At 41.7% G+C, this 19575-nt stretch overlaps 1 protein-coding gene across 1 annotated transcript in view; it reads right to left on the bottom strand.

Moving 5' to 3' along the window:
• tmeff1a (transmembrane protein with EGF-like and two follistatin-like domains 1a) overlaps positions 1–19575 on the bottom strand; it is a 71321-nt gene that overhangs the window by 11469 nt on the left and 40277 nt on the right. Inside the window, exons 2-6 of the mRNA XM_036519259.1 lie at positions 19391–19503; positions 13695–13845; positions 11871–11897; positions 9715–9811; positions 7484–7632 (exon numbers count right to left, since the gene is read on the bottom strand). Of these exons, the coding sequence (XP_036375152.1) occupies positions 7484–7632; positions 9715–9811; positions 11871–11897; positions 13695–13845; positions 19391–19503 (537 nt within the window). The remainder of the gene's footprint in view (positions 1–7483; positions 7633–9714; positions 9812–11870; positions 11898–13694; positions 13846–19390; positions 19504–19575) is intronic.

Raw genomic sequence — 19575 nt, 5'->3', positions numbered from 1 at the left:
TTCCAGACTGTGCGTGATTCTTTAAGTGGAGTGCACTGCAGCCAATTACTTCTTTCTTTCCATAATTGTTTTGAATTCGCTCAGTACTGCTGTACCACTGATGTCCTCACGTTGTCATTGAGAATAACAGGTCGGTATTGAGCTGAATATTGAGGTGGGAAACACTTTTGATACTTTTAGGGGCAACAGCAACTTACATTCCTCAGAATGTCAAAGATGTCAAAAGGAACATGACCATGCTGTTTAATTTACATGAGAACAGAGAAAATGATTTGGACCTGGAGTCAAGCCCCCTCATTTATTACTCAACACAGACACACAGACTAAAAACTGGCCGCTAATGAGTCCATTTTATGCAAAGCACCATCTTTAAAATCTCTGCAAGACTAACCAGATCAGTGATGATGGCTACATCAGTTCTGTCTCTCACCCATGAAAAGTCTGTATTTTTACCCTGAGAGTATACTTGACATAAAAAGAAGCTTGTTGTTAAACCAAAGTCCAACTTATAATGCTGTCAAACTAGGGTAGGGCACCTAACTATAATGCACATCAGTTCATAGTGTACACATTGCAGTGCACTCGGTTGTGTGCATCAATCTTGCCTTTGAGGTTTTCCTACCAAATTATGCAAACAGTTTGGCCCTACGGCTAATCACGATGCACAGCCTTAATTCCCTAATTGGCACTTTTTCAAAGGAGGAAAAAAAATATCTCACAAATATTATGGCGCTTGTAGCGCCCGTCAAAACAAGCACCACACTGCGTTCCCAATGACACGCCAAGTACATAACAACAAGGGACATAACAACAAGACGCACCTCTGAGAATGACAGCCGAAAGACCATTCTCAAAATGCACAAAGCGTGCCTTCCCTGACAGTCCGGCCTTTGTTTGTTTCAGCTTACCCTGCAGGGGCAGTCGTTTGGTGTTGACTTGACACCCTCAATTATGTGCACAGAGGGAGATATAGGTAAGCTTGTGACAAAGGTATAAACAAGAGCGTGGAATCCTAGTTGAAAAAATGGCAGGGGTTCATTTCACACAGTGTCCATGCAAAAAAAAAAAAAAAAAATCCCTGAAAACAATAATTTAAAACTACACTGTATCCAGAAGAGAATCCTTAGCTGACCTTTTTAATATACTTGCTCAGCTCCCTGAATAAGTATCAGTTTATTAATTGTTCAATTGCGAAATCAGTGCACTTGTATGAACTGACTAGGTTTTTTCTTTTTGATTTTTGGCTGGTCAATCAGTGCAGATACAATTCATTAACTTAAAAAAATACCATAGTCTTTCCAGAAATCCTTCCCATGAAGGACACTTAAATGACTCGTTTGGTACTGAGTTGTACTTATTTCCCTGTGTTACCTTAACAGATTTGATGAAAGCACATTTGTAGATCACTCGGCTTACAAATGCAGAACTGTGCAAACCCGCAGATCATCCAGACTAATCAGACTGATGCGGCATTTATCTTCTTACACGGTCTTTGATCACCTTCTGAGGCTCATTAAAATAAAAGGAGAGAAAGCCGACTGCGGGTTCCATTGAATCCACAGATCAATGGCCCCCTTAAAATTGTACATTTGTAGAGGAAACAGCAGAATAGAGAGAGTTGGTTCACCTGTCCAGGTGGGCTTGAGTGTGCTTGGGGAAGACCATATCGTGGTTCAGCCAGAGCAGACAGAGAACTGCAGACATGATTGTGTTTTCCACTGCTTATCCAGAGTCTATCAGAAGGGCCTGCTGAGACTGGTAACGTGTGCAGGACGGGGGGTACAGAAGGGGGTTGGTGATGAACGGAATGGGGGGGGACACCAGCATGGGCAGGAGCACTGAAGTCTCGTCAGACACATCCTTTCAGATAGGCTGGAGTGGTGACCCTTCTGACCAGAGCTTCACTGCACCTCTCATGATCTGAAGCACAGAGGCGTGTTGAGGGACTGCACACCGAATAGAGCAGATGAAATGAATAAAGGAATGTAAGTTGTGAATACACAAAAAGTGGAATAGCTTCCAACTTGTCCATTTTCCGTGCTTTTGCTTTCCAGAAATAATTTACCGCACCCCCCCATACCCCCACCCCTCCAACTCCTAACAATCTGTTTCTGCTGCCTGCAGCTTCATGCAATTTCCCCATTGTTTGGACAGACTCAACAGCATCCAGGGATGCTGTCTTCATTCGACGGGTTTGAAATTTGCATAAAATGTACAACTGGCTGGCCGTTACAATCTGTTGCTTAATAAGGGTTACACCAGAGGTAAAACAAAAATGCAGTGTTTATAATGCATAATGCAATGGGTCTAATGGCTATTTAGACAAATGATGCAATTGTAGAGACAAAGGCAAATCTTTAGCACAGCAGCTACACAGTAGACCTACATTTGCATCTTTTTTTATGTAAATTAATTCTCACAATGCTTGTACGATGTAGCACCAAGGACAATAAATTGTTACATATAAATATTATATCTGTACTGTTAGATTATGTCTATATATAGCCCACAGAGTATAGATAGATTATAAATCTTTCTCAAGCTATGGAGGGGGTTGAACTGTCAGTAACTTAAAATATTTTAGTTTTTCCAAGCACATTCCTAATTCTTTTTTATCCTCTTACCCCTTTGTTTCCAAGTTAAAAAAAAAAAAAAACATTCTTTCACCCATTTCAAATTCTTATTGCAGACTGCTTCTGTGATTTCTTATATTCCTTAATTCATTATTCCTTCTCATGTTTTTGCTATATTCTTGTAATTGTGAATTTCATTTGATCTGTTCTGTACATTGTCCATTGACTTTTTTCTGTAAATAACTACTGTCTCTTAGCATCACACAAATTACCCAACACATACATTGGAAGCATTTTTTTTCGGTTTTCAGATAAACATGTCCACATGTATTGACTCCTGCTCTCAGCTGGAATGATTATGTGGAGTTTCCATCATGGGGACTGTAGATAGCGGTGGGGTCAGAATCAGAAGGTAGGCCTTACCAACATTCCATTTAGGATTCTTAGGGGCAGTAAGTGGGAAGCACAGCCAATCCTGGTCAACCATGCCCTCTGCAGTTAATGCAGTAAACTAACATCCATTACACTTTCCTGGCAAAATATACCAAGTGAGTTTGAGTGGTGACTCAATCTCACACCATTATCTTACATTATTGTTTACTCATGCATGAACTGTGTGCAAACTGGTAACGTTCAGATGGCGATATCCATGAGGGTGCTATGAAGAATTTTAATGGCATTAAGAAGAATCAACATACCAAAAGCAACATTTATCTCTTCAGAGCGAGAGAGAACGAGTTCACCTCAACTGGAAAGCTGAGCTAATATCAGGCGCCTTCAAACGAGACGCTCACGCGGCTCGCGATAAATTGTTGTCCCAGACCTTTACGTGACGGGCATTTGAAATGCGGGAGACTGACGGTATTCCCGCGGGGGGAATCGTCCTGGTCGCTTGTTTGTCGTCGCGCTTCGGAAACTTCGCAGTTCTACACCCACGCTCATGGGTGCGCTCGGCTGATCGGCTGTCTCAGCTCAGGGAACAGGTGATTCTGATTAGCAGTAGCTTATCTCCCCTTCGAGGCGTATGACACAGCGTTAGCTCGGGCAGCGAGACAGACTTCATAATGAGGTAGGGGCACACTACACTTCTGTTACTTAGCAGCAGTAATGTTACACTACGGGCTACAGAGCCATGATGTGGCTGCTTTGATACCGCCGCCTCATGTGTTTCCTCAGATTGGCTTACAACGTGACAGACTTTGAAAAACAAAACCGGCGCAAGTTTAGAAGTTAGCAGACATTGCCAAAGCAGTATGTCTCCTCAGGACTGTTTCATTTGGCTGTTTTATCAAAATAGACTAGACAGTCCTCATATAATGGAGACCTGCTTTCATTGGGTACGTTTTCAAACTGGTGAATTATGAAAGCAGCACATTTCAACCTAAAAACATGCCAGTAACTACCATGCTACTGTCAGTTGGGTTAACATGGCTTATCTGCTCATGTTGACAGAACTCATGTCATGATAGGCATATTCTAGTCAGGCTAACAAGTCATTAAAATTATGGCCATGAAGAGGTGATGTGTGGGAGTTAACATACAACTGCTTTTAAATGGAGGTTAAAGCTAACATCACGCACTGACAGACACACATTTTCAACACACAACTATCCATGGTTAAATGGCCCTGAAAAGAAGCAGCGCACACACCACAAGCATACAGGGAGTGTTTAGCCTGAATGACTTGCTTATCTTCACAAAGCAATGCTCTCTCGTTCTATATAGCACTTTCCCCCAAAGGTGAAAATGTAGCTAAGCACAATTCAAAGCTCTATACGACTACTCAAGTACCTAAAGAATGATGTTTTTTTTCCAGTCAGTCACATTTTTGTCTGTACTATGTCACTCTACAGTACTTCATGTGTGAAATGCAAACATTTTTTTCTTTAATGTAACATAACCACAAAGTGATGAAATGTTTCCTTAGTAAATGGAAAGTCCAAGGAATTTTGTGATTACAATGTGAACATCTACACCAGATCATTGAAGTCAGATCCTGTCGTTTCAGCCATGGTTTTAAGTTACTTTATGAGGTCCACTAGGGCCCTACTTGTCAAAGAGACCAATCGTGGTATTTCAATGTGATTTTATAAGAGAGAATTTTTAAAGAAGTTTTCTAGTCTTCTCCTTTGAGATTCAGGTGCCATAATTTTCAGGAAAAGGCACTTAATGTTTTGACAACAAATGGTTTTAATAAAACTTTAATAAAATGTATCTTTGGTTTTAAAAGCCTTTAAAGTCTTTCACTTGCTATGTAAGTGCTGCTCATGGCAACATCTGGTGCCGTTTTGACTCTAGATATAAATAGTGTTTATTCTTTGGAGTTCATGAAGTTACTCCAAGGAAATCTTGTGCTGACATCCTCCCAGGGACAGTAGTATGTATAGAGAATATAGCTGATCTACTTGTATCTACTTGTATCAACATATTAGCTAAACTGCACTGATTTTTCTGAGAAAGAAGCAAATTCTGAAAGAAGGGTACCCTGGTGTTACTCATGGGAAATGGGAAATAATTTCTGCTTTCCATGGAAAACTATTAATTGCTTCCTTTTTTCCCTCAGATTGAATACAATTAAGAAGAAATTTCCTTTTTTATGGTACAACTAGAGTTGCCAAAGACTGAAAAGCTGCAAGCTATATGCAAAAAGGTCAGGCAAAAAATTGCAAGAGATTGTACTGAGATGGTACTGTGCAATAGAGCCTTCTTCTAAAATCCTGAGGTTGATTAGCATTGTTTTTGTAGAAAGACTAGGATTCCTAAGAGCCAGTAATAATGAACAGCAGATGTTATGAACAATATGAACAATAACAACGATAACAATGTTGTGAACAAAAAACAAGTACACATTCAAAGATGGTGAGATACACAGAATAACCTATGCAAAAATTAACTGATACAAAATTTAAAATTTAAAAATTTTAAAATAAAAAAATAAAAATTTAAAAATATCAAGGTTTCTTTAAAGGGAGCAGACTATGGTATGGTAATAATGGTAATAATGGAGGTACTGCAGTAACTTCAGCCCATAAAGTCTGATTGATAATATCAGTCTCAGTGTCCCCAGAAGGTCAGTCTACTGCATGGCAGTTCCTCTAAACTGTCGCTGTAATCAGAGGCAGCGGTATCATTTCTAATGTCTTTGGTAGGACTCCATCTGGGCTCAAACCCAGGACTTTTCCCCTTTCAGAGAGCGACACTCTAAATGCAGGAACACAGGGTGAGACGTGATACACGCTGCTAAACTTTCTAACAGCTTCTCCTCTCTCCATCAAAGAGCCCGCAAAGTTCAGTGGATTGATATACACTCAGAGTGAATTACAGCTAATTGGCCTCTAGGGACCAAATGCAATTTGAATTTTTTTTCCTCTCATGTGCACAACTTTCAGGTTGTTCTTTCTTCTTAAGGGATCTAAGGCTTTTTTCTGAATGGAGGCCAATTTTCTTAAATAACCCATAGCCCATGTGACCCATAACCTTTCCTGTTGATGCCCCCCCCCCCCCCATTTCTCATGACAGGGTTATGGCTGCCTATACAACAGTGTTGCTCCCAAGCAAACAATGTTCCACATTACAATGAAGAAACAGAAATACATGGGGTGATTTTAATTTTTCATAGCTGTAAACATTTGCAAATCCGCACTACAAAATTCAAGTTAAGTGTTCACATGACGTTCCACATCGCACTCAGTTCTGTAATTGCTTGGTGCTCAGTGCCAACCTGCGGGTAATTTGTGCTATTCATATATAACATTTTGGATTTCACTGCCCGGGGATTGTGACCGAATGTTCTCACTGAACAGTCTCAGCCAGGGGCCTGTTGACATCATGCCACACAGACACCTGTTAAAGGAGCAACACACTCCAGCCAACCAGCCAGTGAAGAATAGGATAGACCTGCTGTGGTCTGTTAGTAGGGAAGGAAAGGGGGCAGGAGTCTGGAAATCTGTAGATCAAGAGATGGGGTGAAAGAAGTTAAATAGACAGATTTGTATGGGGGACCTTGCCCCTTGGTCATGGGAAGGAATTTGATATTAAGAGGTTACTTGATCATGTGGAAAAGTTATATTAATAGAAACCCAATGTCAAATATTAGTCCATTGCATAAAATGTGTCAGTGGGTACTAATGCTACAATTAAACTGTCAGGGTCTTGTACAAACCAGACTTCTGATGTATTTAAACAAGGTGCAACAACCATATTCCATCATCAACATGATGGCATAAAGCCAGACCAAAGCTTTGTAAATGTATACAAACTAGTATAAATCATACTCACAGATCTTTCTGAATATTAGCATGTAGCATTTACTCTTTTTGTGATAATGCCATTGTTGTGCATGGCACACATTCCTCAAAGGGTGGTCATGGGACCAAATTTGTTGTTTCTGGCATGCCTCTGTGTTCTGATGGCTTACACTGGGATGCAATTACAGCCAATTAATCCTGAGATCCAGATTTGGAGACTTCTCAGATCTGTGGATCTCAACTGGAGCTGCAGGCTGTCAGAGTATGCACTGGAGCCTTTACAAGCCAACAAGTCTTTCAGTGAAACCAGTCCTTACAAGTCAGTCCATACAAGGAAACCAGTCTTTACAAGCTGGTCCAAACAAGAAAACAGCCTTTACAAGCCATGTACATATACATATGTATGTGCATATAAATGTACATTTCATTCAACCAGTCCTCATAAACCCATTCAAACAAGGAAGCCAGTCCAAACAAGCCAGTCCATATGAGGAAGCCAGTCCTTAATAGTCCTTAAAACCTAAAAACTGGGATCTGACACCTCCTTTTGATTGTTTCTTTGTTTGAGTCTTTAAGAAAAGATTACAGCGCGTGGTGTGCATTCAGCACACTGGAATGTCCCAGCACATAAAAAAGCCGTTTTTTGGCATCTTGGCATCTTACCTAGACACCTCCCCAGGTGCTTCACGTCAATTTGCTCCTGCTTCATGCAGGATGCCTCGCGGACCAGGCAGGGGTTGTTGTAGGAGTTCCCGTCGGTGGCGCACACGGGGTTCTCATTGTGTCCGCTGCAGTCAATGTTGCATATGCACCTGATGGTGAGAACGGATTTCTAACGTCAAAGCTCAACATAAAGCAGTGTATCGCTTCTGTCATGATGGCGTCCGGGACTGCCGATTCCCGTTTTTATGCTCAAATTTGGCAGAAGGCTTTGGAAACGAGGCGGTATATCTGTCACTGCCTCCTTTTATTGTCCCCTTGAAAATGCCCAGAAAACACTCATGCATCATTTATTGCGGCCCTTATCTCATTGATCATACAGTATAACAATATTGATCGCTTGTCAGAGATAAACTGACTAATTCCCTGAAAAACAACTTTTGTGTGTGTGTGTGCGTGTGTGTGTGTGTGTGTGTGTGTGCAGGAGGGTACATATTGATGTCATATTGATTTTTCAGCTGCTTGTAAGTGTCCATCTGTGCTGTCTATTAAGAGACGGGAATGTCCTTGGCAGCACTTTGTATAAACTGTTGGTATGAAAATGCTGTTGGTACTGAAGTAACTTTAGATTTCTGCCTGGTTTTGATGGCTCTCGTGATGTGTGATGGCCCTGGTATTTGCATATTCTCTATCTATCTATCTATATATATCTATCTATATTCCCTCTGTCATTACTTGAATGTAAAGGTTCTTTTACTCGAGTTAGAGAAATATGGTGTGAAAATGAGACGGAAGAATCTTTTTAAATGCACTGGAACTGCAAAACAGTCTTGAATAAATGATGTTCCTGAAATGCATACTATAACATATTAACGTGTATCATAAAAAATAAAAAAAAAACAAAAAACTGATTCAAAATTAAAATTATTTAACAGTTAATTATTTAACAGTTACAATAATGTATTTATAAATGATGATGTGATCATGTAAAAACAAAGAAACACTATTCTACATTATTCTGACACATAATTGTCTTGAATCAATTTAGAGCTACATTTATAGTCAGGTGATATACTCTTCATTCCCATTTGCCGTTTTTATGTGCTTTTCCCATTTTAAACACCATTGAGGCTTCCTATATATCACCGCAAGGCTAATGGTATTGAGATTCCTATATATTCACCGTGTGGCACAAGTCAATACAACACATCTCCATCAGCCTCAGCCTCCTTGAGTGCTGTGATTCAGGCGGACCAATAGCTCCCCGCACCCACTCGGCCTATGCTAAGGATGGATGAGCACAGTATATCTTCCTGACTGACACGTCTCACATTAATTCCCCCTTTTGTGAGCCTTTCTTGGCTCTTTCTGATTTACACAACAGACCTGTATTAATGGCATCAACCATCTAGGAAAGGACAAAAAGCATAGTGATTGGATTAAAAAAAAAGCCTTTGATCAAATTTGGGTGGATTAAAGGAACATTAAAAAAAAATCCCATTCCACCTTTTATTTGGGTTCTGCATGTGATGTCACAGCAATGGCTGCCTCTCTGCCGGAAGGTTTACAATTGCAGCTTAATGTGCAGGCAGTCTGTGAGTTGATTTTAAGTTAAATTTGTGAAATGGGTTTGGAAAACCATGATAATTTGGTGGGTTTTGTGTCTTTTAGAGGATAAACATCAGGAAGCAGGTAGACGGTAATTTGTATTGATTCCCATTTTAAGGAAAAGCTGAGCATCATCATTGTTTTTCTTTGGTGAAAACTAGTAACCAACTGAAAACTGACATCTACTTAGCTAAGACCATTTTCATCCAGTTTATACCAATAGCTATTGTTCAGCTTGTAAATGTAATAACATTACAGAATCTCAGCAGACCTGCGGCACTCTGAAAAGACTTCTGTTTCAGGTGTAATTTTACAAGTGCCATAAGCCTCCTTCACTCTAAATCTGAATTAATTCATACCAGTGATAGCAGAGTGAAAACTGGGTGATAAACAGGAATGGAGAAACTACATGTCTAGTCCAACTATCACGAACCACAGTTGGCTTGATTCTGTAAATTCTCTGAAGTTCTGATAGCGTGCTCTACCTGAATTGTTTCAGTGAACAACCAGTATTATATGTTGCGAACAGAGAAGCACAAACCCTGCAATTTGTCAGTGGCAGACAGCGGCATACAAGCACACAAATGCTCGGCGGGAATGAGGGGGTGGGGGTGGGGGTCACTAACCATACGTCCTCCAGGTCCTCGTCGCACTCGGCGCCGTACTTGCAGGTGCTGCACTTGGTGAACTTCTTTCCTGCGTCCGTAGCGGATCCCTCGTACTCTGCGAGGCAAGAGCGATGACGTCTGAGGCTCCCCTTTATCACAAGTGCAAGCGGTGACTGTCTGTCTGTCTTTCTCTCCTTTTTGGTCCCTGTGCTCATTTCCTTCAGTGTTCCCGCGTGTCGGGAATCATTACCATGACGACCCACTTTCAGGAAACGCGGTTGTCGCGTTCCGTTCGCAGCGCTGTCACCAGGCACCGATTGTTTTACTTGCCGGTGATTTATCAAAAGAAAATCGCTTATTTATTTACACAAAAAAGTGGGGAGTCTTACAACTGATCTTACTCTGCTCTGCATTTACATTTAATGAGCCCAGAATCGGAACAACAACAAAACAGGAGCGATAAAATTGTACTAGATATTGAAACAAACAAACTGACAAGCTTACCACAACAATTTCATGACACCCCATACCAAAGAATCCCTACAACACAGTCTTATAATAACTCCTTAAAAAAAAACAATGCAGACATCTCTATTCTCCATGGACAACTTCTGAACAATGTGACAAAACGGCTTCCTATTTACTCTGAATTGACAGAATTTAGTAGGGCAGCGTTGCCACTCCCCCTGTGAATAGTACCAACAAATGCAGGAGTAAGTAAATCAGGTTTACCCTGTACATCCGTGGATTAAGGATTATGGTGGGATTGTGGTGGTGTACAGGTCAGATGATGATGTACATGCTGTATTAGCTTGCTTATTGCTGAGATTTTTGATGTATATGCAATGTGACATGACAGAGAGGAAGAAATGATTTCACTAACTGTATTAGTCTACCTTACTACTCAGGGCTTTCCACATCAACAGAACCAAAGCCACATTTTACATGAATAACCCTGAAAGAACAGAATGCACCAGAGATATTTTTCATTGATAGCTTCACAAAAAAATTTACTCTCGGTGGTAGTGCACACTGTAGAAATTTTAGGCTTCCAGAATGAAAAAAAACAAGCCTTAATATGATGCTGGAAACAAAAGCTCCTTTGTAAAGAGAGAGGAAGGCCAGCAGAATTTCTACCCTTTTGTCTTCATCCTCCAAAGCCAGCCCATGGTAGTGGTTTCAGAGCACAGACACAGAGCCTGACAGTTGAAAAACTGCTTCTCCCTTGCAGCTTGATGATTCTGTTAAGCTACTAATCCATCACGAAAATACTCACTTCACTATTATTGCTGGCTGAGACTGCACCCCCCCCCCCCTCCTCCCTTCCTCTCTGCCTGTCAGTTCATGCGTCCGGGGGATGGTCTGGCTCCCCTCTAGAGGGAGGGCCTCGAGCCTGCCCCTCTCCACGCTGACACCTGCTGGGGAGATGGGGGCGGAGCGGCTGCGCTCTCTCCCTTCCAGCCCCTGCTTGTCCAGAAGGCAGCTCACACTGCGCGGCTTAATTAGAGCAGCTCCGAGTCCCCAGCAGCGGCACACCTATGGTGATGCACTGAAAGCACGCATGCATGATCACGCCCGTCCATACAAAAAAAGACTGTGTATTCTAACTGGCGCGCATGTGCTCAGACAGTGACGCGGGCGTGTGTGTGGCGGACACTAGGGCTGCGCTCTTCCACACGACCCCCCTCCCTTCTGACGAAGTCCCGGCCTCCATGTGGGAGGTGGCCAGCCCCTCCCCTTCCTGCCAGCCTTCTAAATCCCAGGTCTGGTGCCAGGCTGTCATCTCTGTGCTCATCAGCAATGCTTCCCCCATCCCAACCATTCCCCTATCCTGTCTGCTCACACCACACTCCCCCCCCCCCCCCCGGCGCAAAATCACACTCAAAACGCTCATGGCGCTCCAGTCATGGAGCTCTGTAAACACCCCCCCCCAAATATCAGCTATTCCTTCCACACCAACAATCAGATTTCTGCCAGGTTTAATGCATGCCACCTGCAGACTAATTAGCTTTGCCATTAAGCCTGTGATGACAAAGCTATTGCAAATACTCAGAGCAAGGAGTGCAACATTTCATCTGGATTTAATCACGCTGGCCTGTAAAGTGCAGTTTCCCTATACAATACACAAATATCAGTGTGTGAGCAATAAGAAGGGACAGAAACATGTGACATACCTCCTTCTCCTGAACCGGAGCCATTGTCTGTAAATGAGAAACAGCAGATGGCACATTAATCACATCTTGCAACCTCCTTTGGTTTAATGATACTGTACAGAGCAATGGACACACACTGCCTGAGCCCTGGCTTCTTTAGGTGCTTCAGGTATATAGCCAGAGTCAGCATTTATGTAAACGATCACTGGCAGGGTATAGCCTCCTTTTCACTGCAGCTACGGGCTCTCTGTATCACACTGGACATGCGTGGAGGAGAGAGGAGCCCACTAAATTGAAGAAAGTTATGAATAAAAGATACCCATCCACAGGCATCGATTGGTTTTCTCTTGGCTGCTGGCACGCCATCTATTTATTTACACGGTGACCACTTAAAGTGCTTGTTTTCACATTAGTTTTGTACATTGTGGGATGAATGCTGATGATCGGATATATTTTGCAGGTCAATGTTTTAGGTTCTCTCGACAGAATCTACAACAGTCTGAATAAGACAAGCTCGGATCAGTCCATCGTGCCTCTTGACTGCAGCGCAGGGCGAACCCCATATTGACAAGCCATCAAGTATTCATTCTAATCCCCGATCTGCTGCTGCTGTGCTGAGTTCATATAGCCCGTCTTATACAGAGCCATAGAGCTAAAGGAGCTTTCTTATGGGAGCAGCTACCTGGAGTTAAACCTTGGAGTGTCAGCCTGGATTTAAGCCTGCGACTGACAGGTCGAAGGTTCATGCAACAGGCATGGCTTTGCAGTGCACGGGGGACAGTAAAACACACAAAGGCACTCCGCTAGTTTCTTCTTGCCAAGGAGGTGAGGTCAGTGAAGACCCACTAAAAATTTTCAGCACAACTGCCCCAGTGGGCAATTTTACAGGCTGACATAAAGGTAACACCATTCGGATATTTTGGTTATTTCTTACCGTGTTTTGCTCAATGGCTGGTCAGGGCATGGTGGGAAATTTTTAAATCACAGGGCATTTGTCCTTCAGGGATGAAATTACACTGGCCAAGGAGGTATATGAAAACTATGAATTTTGTACTGACAGGGAATTGCACAGACACAGCTTGGCTGAGACGCATGTGTCACACCACAAGACAAATCAACACAGCTTTTCCCATCATTTGCGTTCACTGAGTTTCCATCGTTGCACTTTCTGCGTCTAACAGCCTTCAACTTTTGCAGTTTAGTGTCAAAACATCACAATCGACCACGCTGAGAGACAGATATCCTCATTCAAATTCCTGTTTGCAAGTGTTTTGTGTGGTACGCCATTGTTGGATTCTTATTGGAGGTTGAGGGTCAGGGTCTCAATCAGTACTGAAGTACTGAAAGTGTGCATCACATGTCATGACCTCATTTCTGTGATGCAATACCCATTGTGTGATGCACAGTAACACAGACAATGGATCATAACAGAAGACAATGTCATTTGTGTCCTTGCTTTTCTGCTCCATATTTATGAATATTTCAGATGTGCAAAATGTTGAAAGTAAAGCAAAGCTTTCACACAGTAATTACAGCATGAACACAACAACATGGTCCTAAAAAAGACAAGCTGCTCGCATAAATCAACCTTAAATATGTGTGCGCAATACTAAATTATGGAAAACGAGGCTGTCTGTTGCTATTGGAAACTTGTTAGGTGTGGGTTATCAGCTTCTGGTTATGCTTGGATTATCAGTTTCTCGAGAAATACAATGCAATACAGCCTAGATATACAAAGTGTACAGAAATTGCCTTCGTGTCAAAAAAATGAATGAGTGGGTTGTCAAGTTTTTCCAGCGCTTTCCTGATGGAGGATCTTCGAACCAGGATCACAGCAGTACTCACCTGGGTTGCAGGGCCCTTCTGACGCCACCGATATGTGCCTCTGCTGTTTGCAGGCCGCCTGCCTGAGGTAGCACTCGTTCTGGTAGGTTTCACCATTGGACCCGCACACAGGGTAGACTTTAGTCCGTTTGTAGTTGTAGTTTTTGTGGCACTAAAATGAAATAAGAAAAAAAAGAAAAGCTGATGAAATGGGATTCAGTGAGGGGGAGAAGGTGATGCGAGGGACAGAACATGGCAGTTTCTTATTCCACTTGACTTGATTGAAGTCCATGTTTGGACAGGAAGTCGAATCAGCAGTGATTGCAGGCCTGTGTTCATTCCTTATTTTTAGGTCACTATAGAGGCAGAAGTGTCTTGGCACATGAGGTCCATTACTGCAAGCCTTACAGGAACATGTAGCACATATCTGAATGACTATAAAAATCACACAAACTGCTTGGAAATTGGCTCTCAGCAATTAGTATTTATCACGATTTGCATCAACATGTTGTGAACAAGGCCTGGGAATTGTATTAGCTACTGACAATGAGAAAACTTAATATAACAAAACTGACCTTTAACATAAAGCAATTATCATTTAAAATATCACATAACCTTTACTGTATCCTTCATTTAACATATTTGGTTCTGCGCAAGAGCTGAAAAAGTCTGCCATTGCCCATTGACACTACAGGCATCTACCCTGCATTTCACCAACAGCAGTGAATTAATTCTAAATGGCACCACTTCAAATGATACTGTAAGTCTGGGAAATACACACTCATTTCTGAAGTTTGCAGCACTGTCTTCCCTTTTCATTTCTACCAATTGGTGGAATGGGAGTCTATGCAATCAAACTGGCCAGACATGGTCCTGACAACATCTTGGTCCCTGCCCACTTCCTGCACAATAATGTGCTGCCTTCTTCCCAACTCTCCCTCCGTTGTGTGGAGATTGGCTGGAGGGCCATTTGCTGCACAGTAGCTAAAGCCCGACGGAAAATGGCTTGACCAATCAAATTTCATGGTGTTCCGCAGATACAGGTCGACAAAATGAAGGGCATAAAAAACCCGACTGAGGGTGCGAACTCTGCAGACCTAATACTGGCATGAAGGTGCTACAGTACTTAACAGTCTAGAGATGCCTTTCAAGGGACTTAGCTTTGTTTTCCGGTACATTCCCTGGAAAATAACAACTGTGTCACAACGAAGAATACATTCAAACAGTGATAAAGTAGAGTGAGGAGTATGAGTTATTTTATTTGTGTGGTGAAACATCAATTGCTTCAAATACGCAGACAGACAATGAGATAAATATAGAATTTCTGACAAAGCCTATGCTTTGTGATTTATGAAACTATTATGCACTCGTTTTTGAACAAGATGGATGTTGACTTCGAGAGACGTTCCTATGGAAATGCACACTTTTATTGAAACTCCACCTGTATGCCCAGACACCTCATTGCCGGCTCAGCGTGAGAGGCAGTTCATTGCATGGTCCCATTAATAAACACGGTGTGTAGAGATTTCATTTCTCCTGTGTAATCTGTTATTTTCAGAGTGTTGTTCACCTCTCTGGGAAAAGGAAAGAACTGTTCCATTAATGCAGCTGTTGCCAGAACAATTCATTTCCTTTTGTCCTCCGTTTCCTACGATAACAAGATGACATGAGGGCATATTTGAATTATCTCTTGAAGGCCTCTGTCGCAATCTCAATCTATTGACTAATTACATCAGAAACGTGCTTGACAGAAATACAATTCCACTTCAGTATCACGGAACAATTGAGCCTACCTTATTCTTTCCATGTACCGGCCACTCCTTGTGATCAGTGTACATACACAGAATGGCATTTAGCATAATGATATGCTATCCATTCACATAATTATATACTGATTGGAAATTAACCTCGCAATGTCTTTGCACAGCAGCTGGGGTGGATGACTGTAGCCAACTGACTGTAAGTAGCAAATGAAATAGGAAGTGTACTCTTAATGCAGTACATTCTCTCGGGCTTCCTCAGAGATCACACTCACATAGAAGCCTCCTGTCTTATGTCTTAAGCCGTAAGACATAAACCCTTAGTGTGCCTTAGCGCACATTCGACATCTATAGTGAAATATTTCCACCAACATGAATGTCATATTGATGCTAATAAATACATTTGATTCAATGAATCCAGTTCTTTTAGAAATTCTCATTATTTACACACTGATAACACTTACATAACAGAAAACCAACTTCAGTACAATTCATCTTGTGTGGTTTGTGGGGGAAAAGCCATGAGAACAGTTCTACATCTAATTTAATCATTCCAGTTAGAACTGAGATCCATGAGTATGTGACTTGCCTGCAATAGCATCTTCTCTTTCCAAGCACATTGTGGGTAATGTTGCCTAACAACATCATCATCCATGAGTGATGCGCTACAGCACATGCCTGCATCCAGCCATAAGTGAACCAATAAGCCGCATCATCCTTACATAATAAGGACTGAATGTTTTATGTTCATGCAGAGAGGCAGAAAGTCTTGCAGCAGCTACTGGAGAGGAGACTCGTGCAGACTCAGAGCAACGGAAACATCAGCAGTCCAAATGCGTAATCGGCCTGTTCCTGCCCAGACTATTTGAAATTGATATTCGGTTGGTGTCAGCGGTGGGATCTCATTTCTTTGACTTCCAGCACAATGGCAACATCAGTCAATAACCTGTTGCCCCAAGAAGATGATCTGAAAGCAGAGGCGGACTACTGATGGAGAGAGGAGTCGAGTTGAAGGCTACCCTTCTGATCCTCGAGGGCAGCGCCCGATCAGGTAGGTTTTCCAACTCCCTCTAAACCCTTAACAAACAAAGGGTTGAGGCAGCTCTATTGCATCACAAATGAGCTCTGGCAGGTTTTGGCACAGCCGTTTTCAAGGCCGAATACGCCGCTAAAACTAATATGCTTTTATGTTCTCTGTGCAATCAAGACTTCATTCAGCTGCAGGCTGGCTGAGTCATTTCAGTTAATGGCTTTGAGATGTTTGCCTGAGCAACCATCTGCTGAAATACAGGTGAAATACATGTAGTAAAAGACACTGTTTCAGTTCAGTAAGTGTGGCCAATGTAACAAAGGCAGTTCGACACATCAAAGGACTCATCAGAAATAAATTGCTTGAAACCAACCAGTTTGTACATGTGGATTCATAACATACTGTTAGGAGGCAGAAATGGGAGAGTTCCAGATCAAAAGCTCCGACAAGCTCTCAAGCATGAACAGGCAGTGACAAACTTCTTTTTTGTCCCTGTCATCACCACGTGCCTCAGCATATTCATCTTCAGGAATGTCCACCTTAAAGACCCCCTTGCACGCAAGCACACGTCTCATTAGAACCGAAGATCCTGAACTCTCTGAGGCATGCCACAATCATTGCACACACCTGTCTTCTTTCTTCAGCAATTAAAGTTCCATTAGAAGAAAAATCTGTCAGCTTTTCTCACAATGTGTTTCTCCAAGTACATCAACAAAAAACCAACCCCCACACCCACTCCCCCATGACTACCACCATAGCTGAGGAGCTTTCATGTATTAAACTCAAATATTTAAGCTGAATCACAATCAGCACTGTCATCTGTGATCCACAAAGAAAGAAACATGTCTATTCACCCAAAGCTGTATCAATGCAAGCTGACCTCACACAATGACCTTCATTCCAGACACACTATGACAAAAAACTAACATAGGTCATAGGATGCAGAAAAAGGACAGGCCATTTGGTTCATTTCATTTGGTTATGTAACACTATATCAAAACATTTTGGTAGGATACTTTGTTCTGTCACTGTGTACTACAACCTTATTAGTGAGGTAAATAAAGGCAGGGAACACTCTGACATAGACTTGTATTGTAAGGATGTCTCTCCTGCACAAAACCTTAAATGAGGATTTTTATCATTTTCTGAACACATTTCTGAACACAATATCGAAGGCGTCTATATAAGACTGATTCAGGTCCAAACCCTGCCAAATATGGCAACAGCACAAACAATAAAGATAACAATACAGTACTCTAAAGACAATGCTAGGTTCATTATTATAGGAAATTGCAGCAAATTAATGACCTCAGGTATATTATCTAGCAAAATTCTAACTACGCCTTCTAACTGTACCCATGTACATGAACTGTCTCAGAGTCAGTAATTGAGCCCTAATGTTAGAAAATTCTAAGAATGATGTGAATTTGGTACTACTCTTACTGCCAAGAGTAAAAGTAATTTATTGAGTTTTTTTTTTTTTTGGACAGAGGTTTAGGAGTCCTTGACAAGATCTGTCCTAATGTATTAGGAGTTGCCGACAGCTAGCTACATTGAGGTAGGGTGCAAGCAGTTTTCAGGGTGGTAAATACATTTTGTGTACATTTGACAGCTTGGAGCTTTTAAAAGATATCTGCAAGATAAGGAGGTTATTTTATTCGTCACCAACCTTATTAGAGACATTGTCACTCCTCCTGTGAGAAAAACATCACCACTTTCCACTTTAATAAAAGTAACTTTGTTTCTTGGTGACAGGGAAAAGTTTTTGTTTGAAAATGATTTTGTCCCGTTAGGGTATCACTTACATAATGACACCTCTTAAAAACATGTTGGATGACTCCTTTCCCATGACTGCTTGCTGGTGCACAGATCAAGTACAACAGCTAACTACATGACAAACATTTATGTTGTAATTCAGCATTTGTAGCAATGTACGGCAGCATATGAAACCCATAAATGACTTAAACAACATTTCACATATCAGTTATGTACAGGGTTCATAAGATCATTGATACTGTTGTGTGGATGCTAATTGGGAATTTGAAAAAGATACAAGTTACCCATAAAAATTCAGCAACAGCTCTGAAAAAGCCATTATATATTGCACAATTCTGTACAATATCTGCAAGCTGTGGACTCATGTTGGCGTATGTGGGATTTCAGGCCTATTACCCTGGGAGAAATCAGGAGCTAAGGCAATATTAACCGTATTGGAAAAATAAAACAATATAGTTTTGTTGATTCCACGTTGACTAAGAATGGAAACCATCCATGTTAATTTGCTGGCATTTATTCACATTTATGAGATGTTTGATTGTATTCACAAATTGCAGCGCTAGTGCTTTCAACACTACTGCATTTATTAGCCGTTCACTCAACATATGGGACAAACTGTGAAAAATGTCATCACTATTGTTCACTTGTGACACTTCATATTGACACTTTGGAGTAATTCTCAGAGGATTGACTAATACAAGCACATATCTTCAGTTTTTGGTCACTTTGGTTTCTCTGATCCAGTCTAAGTTTAAATACTAACAGCATGAGCAAAACAATTACAGACCTCTTTTTGTTTTTTCATGTGATGCATTGGAAGGAGGCACCCAGATAATCACAGCAAATCCTGACAGTTCACCTAACTCGGACAGCAGGCAACTGCTGACTATGACTGACCACCCCTGTTTGTCAAAACTACATGACAAACTATCAAACGCTCAGAGATGACAAGAATGCCACTGTGATATTCGCAGGGACCCCTGGCTTCAGGGTATGGGAGAGAGAGGAAAGGTAGCAAAATGTAATGACATGGTAGTCCAGTCTGGGGTTCTGTTTGTTTTATTTAATCAGTACCAATGACAATCTGTCACACTTAATCCCCTCCCTTTTTGCCTACTGACGCACACACACACAGTCTTCTTTTCTCCTACCTGAAAGTTGTTGCACACACACTTCAGGTCGGCCCCATCCTCCATGCAGGTGCCTCCGTATCGGCATGTGGAGTCATCACACACTCGCAGGTCACTCTTCTTCTCTGAGAGGTCTGGGAAAACACAGAGGGAAAAGACAGACTGTTAATGGCAGCCATGATGATTGCCGCCACCTTTTGAGCAAA

Source organism: Megalops cyprinoides, chromosome 24 (genome assembly GCF_013368585.1).
Source record: "Megalops cyprinoides isolate fMegCyp1 chromosome 24, fMegCyp1.pri, whole genome shotgun sequence".
Lineage (NCBI taxonomy): Eukaryota > Metazoa > Chordata > Actinopteri > Elopiformes > Megalopidae > Megalops > Megalops cyprinoides.
The sequence above is the reverse complement of the archived record's forward strand: the minus strand, read 5'-3'. Positions and strand labels throughout refer to the sequence as shown.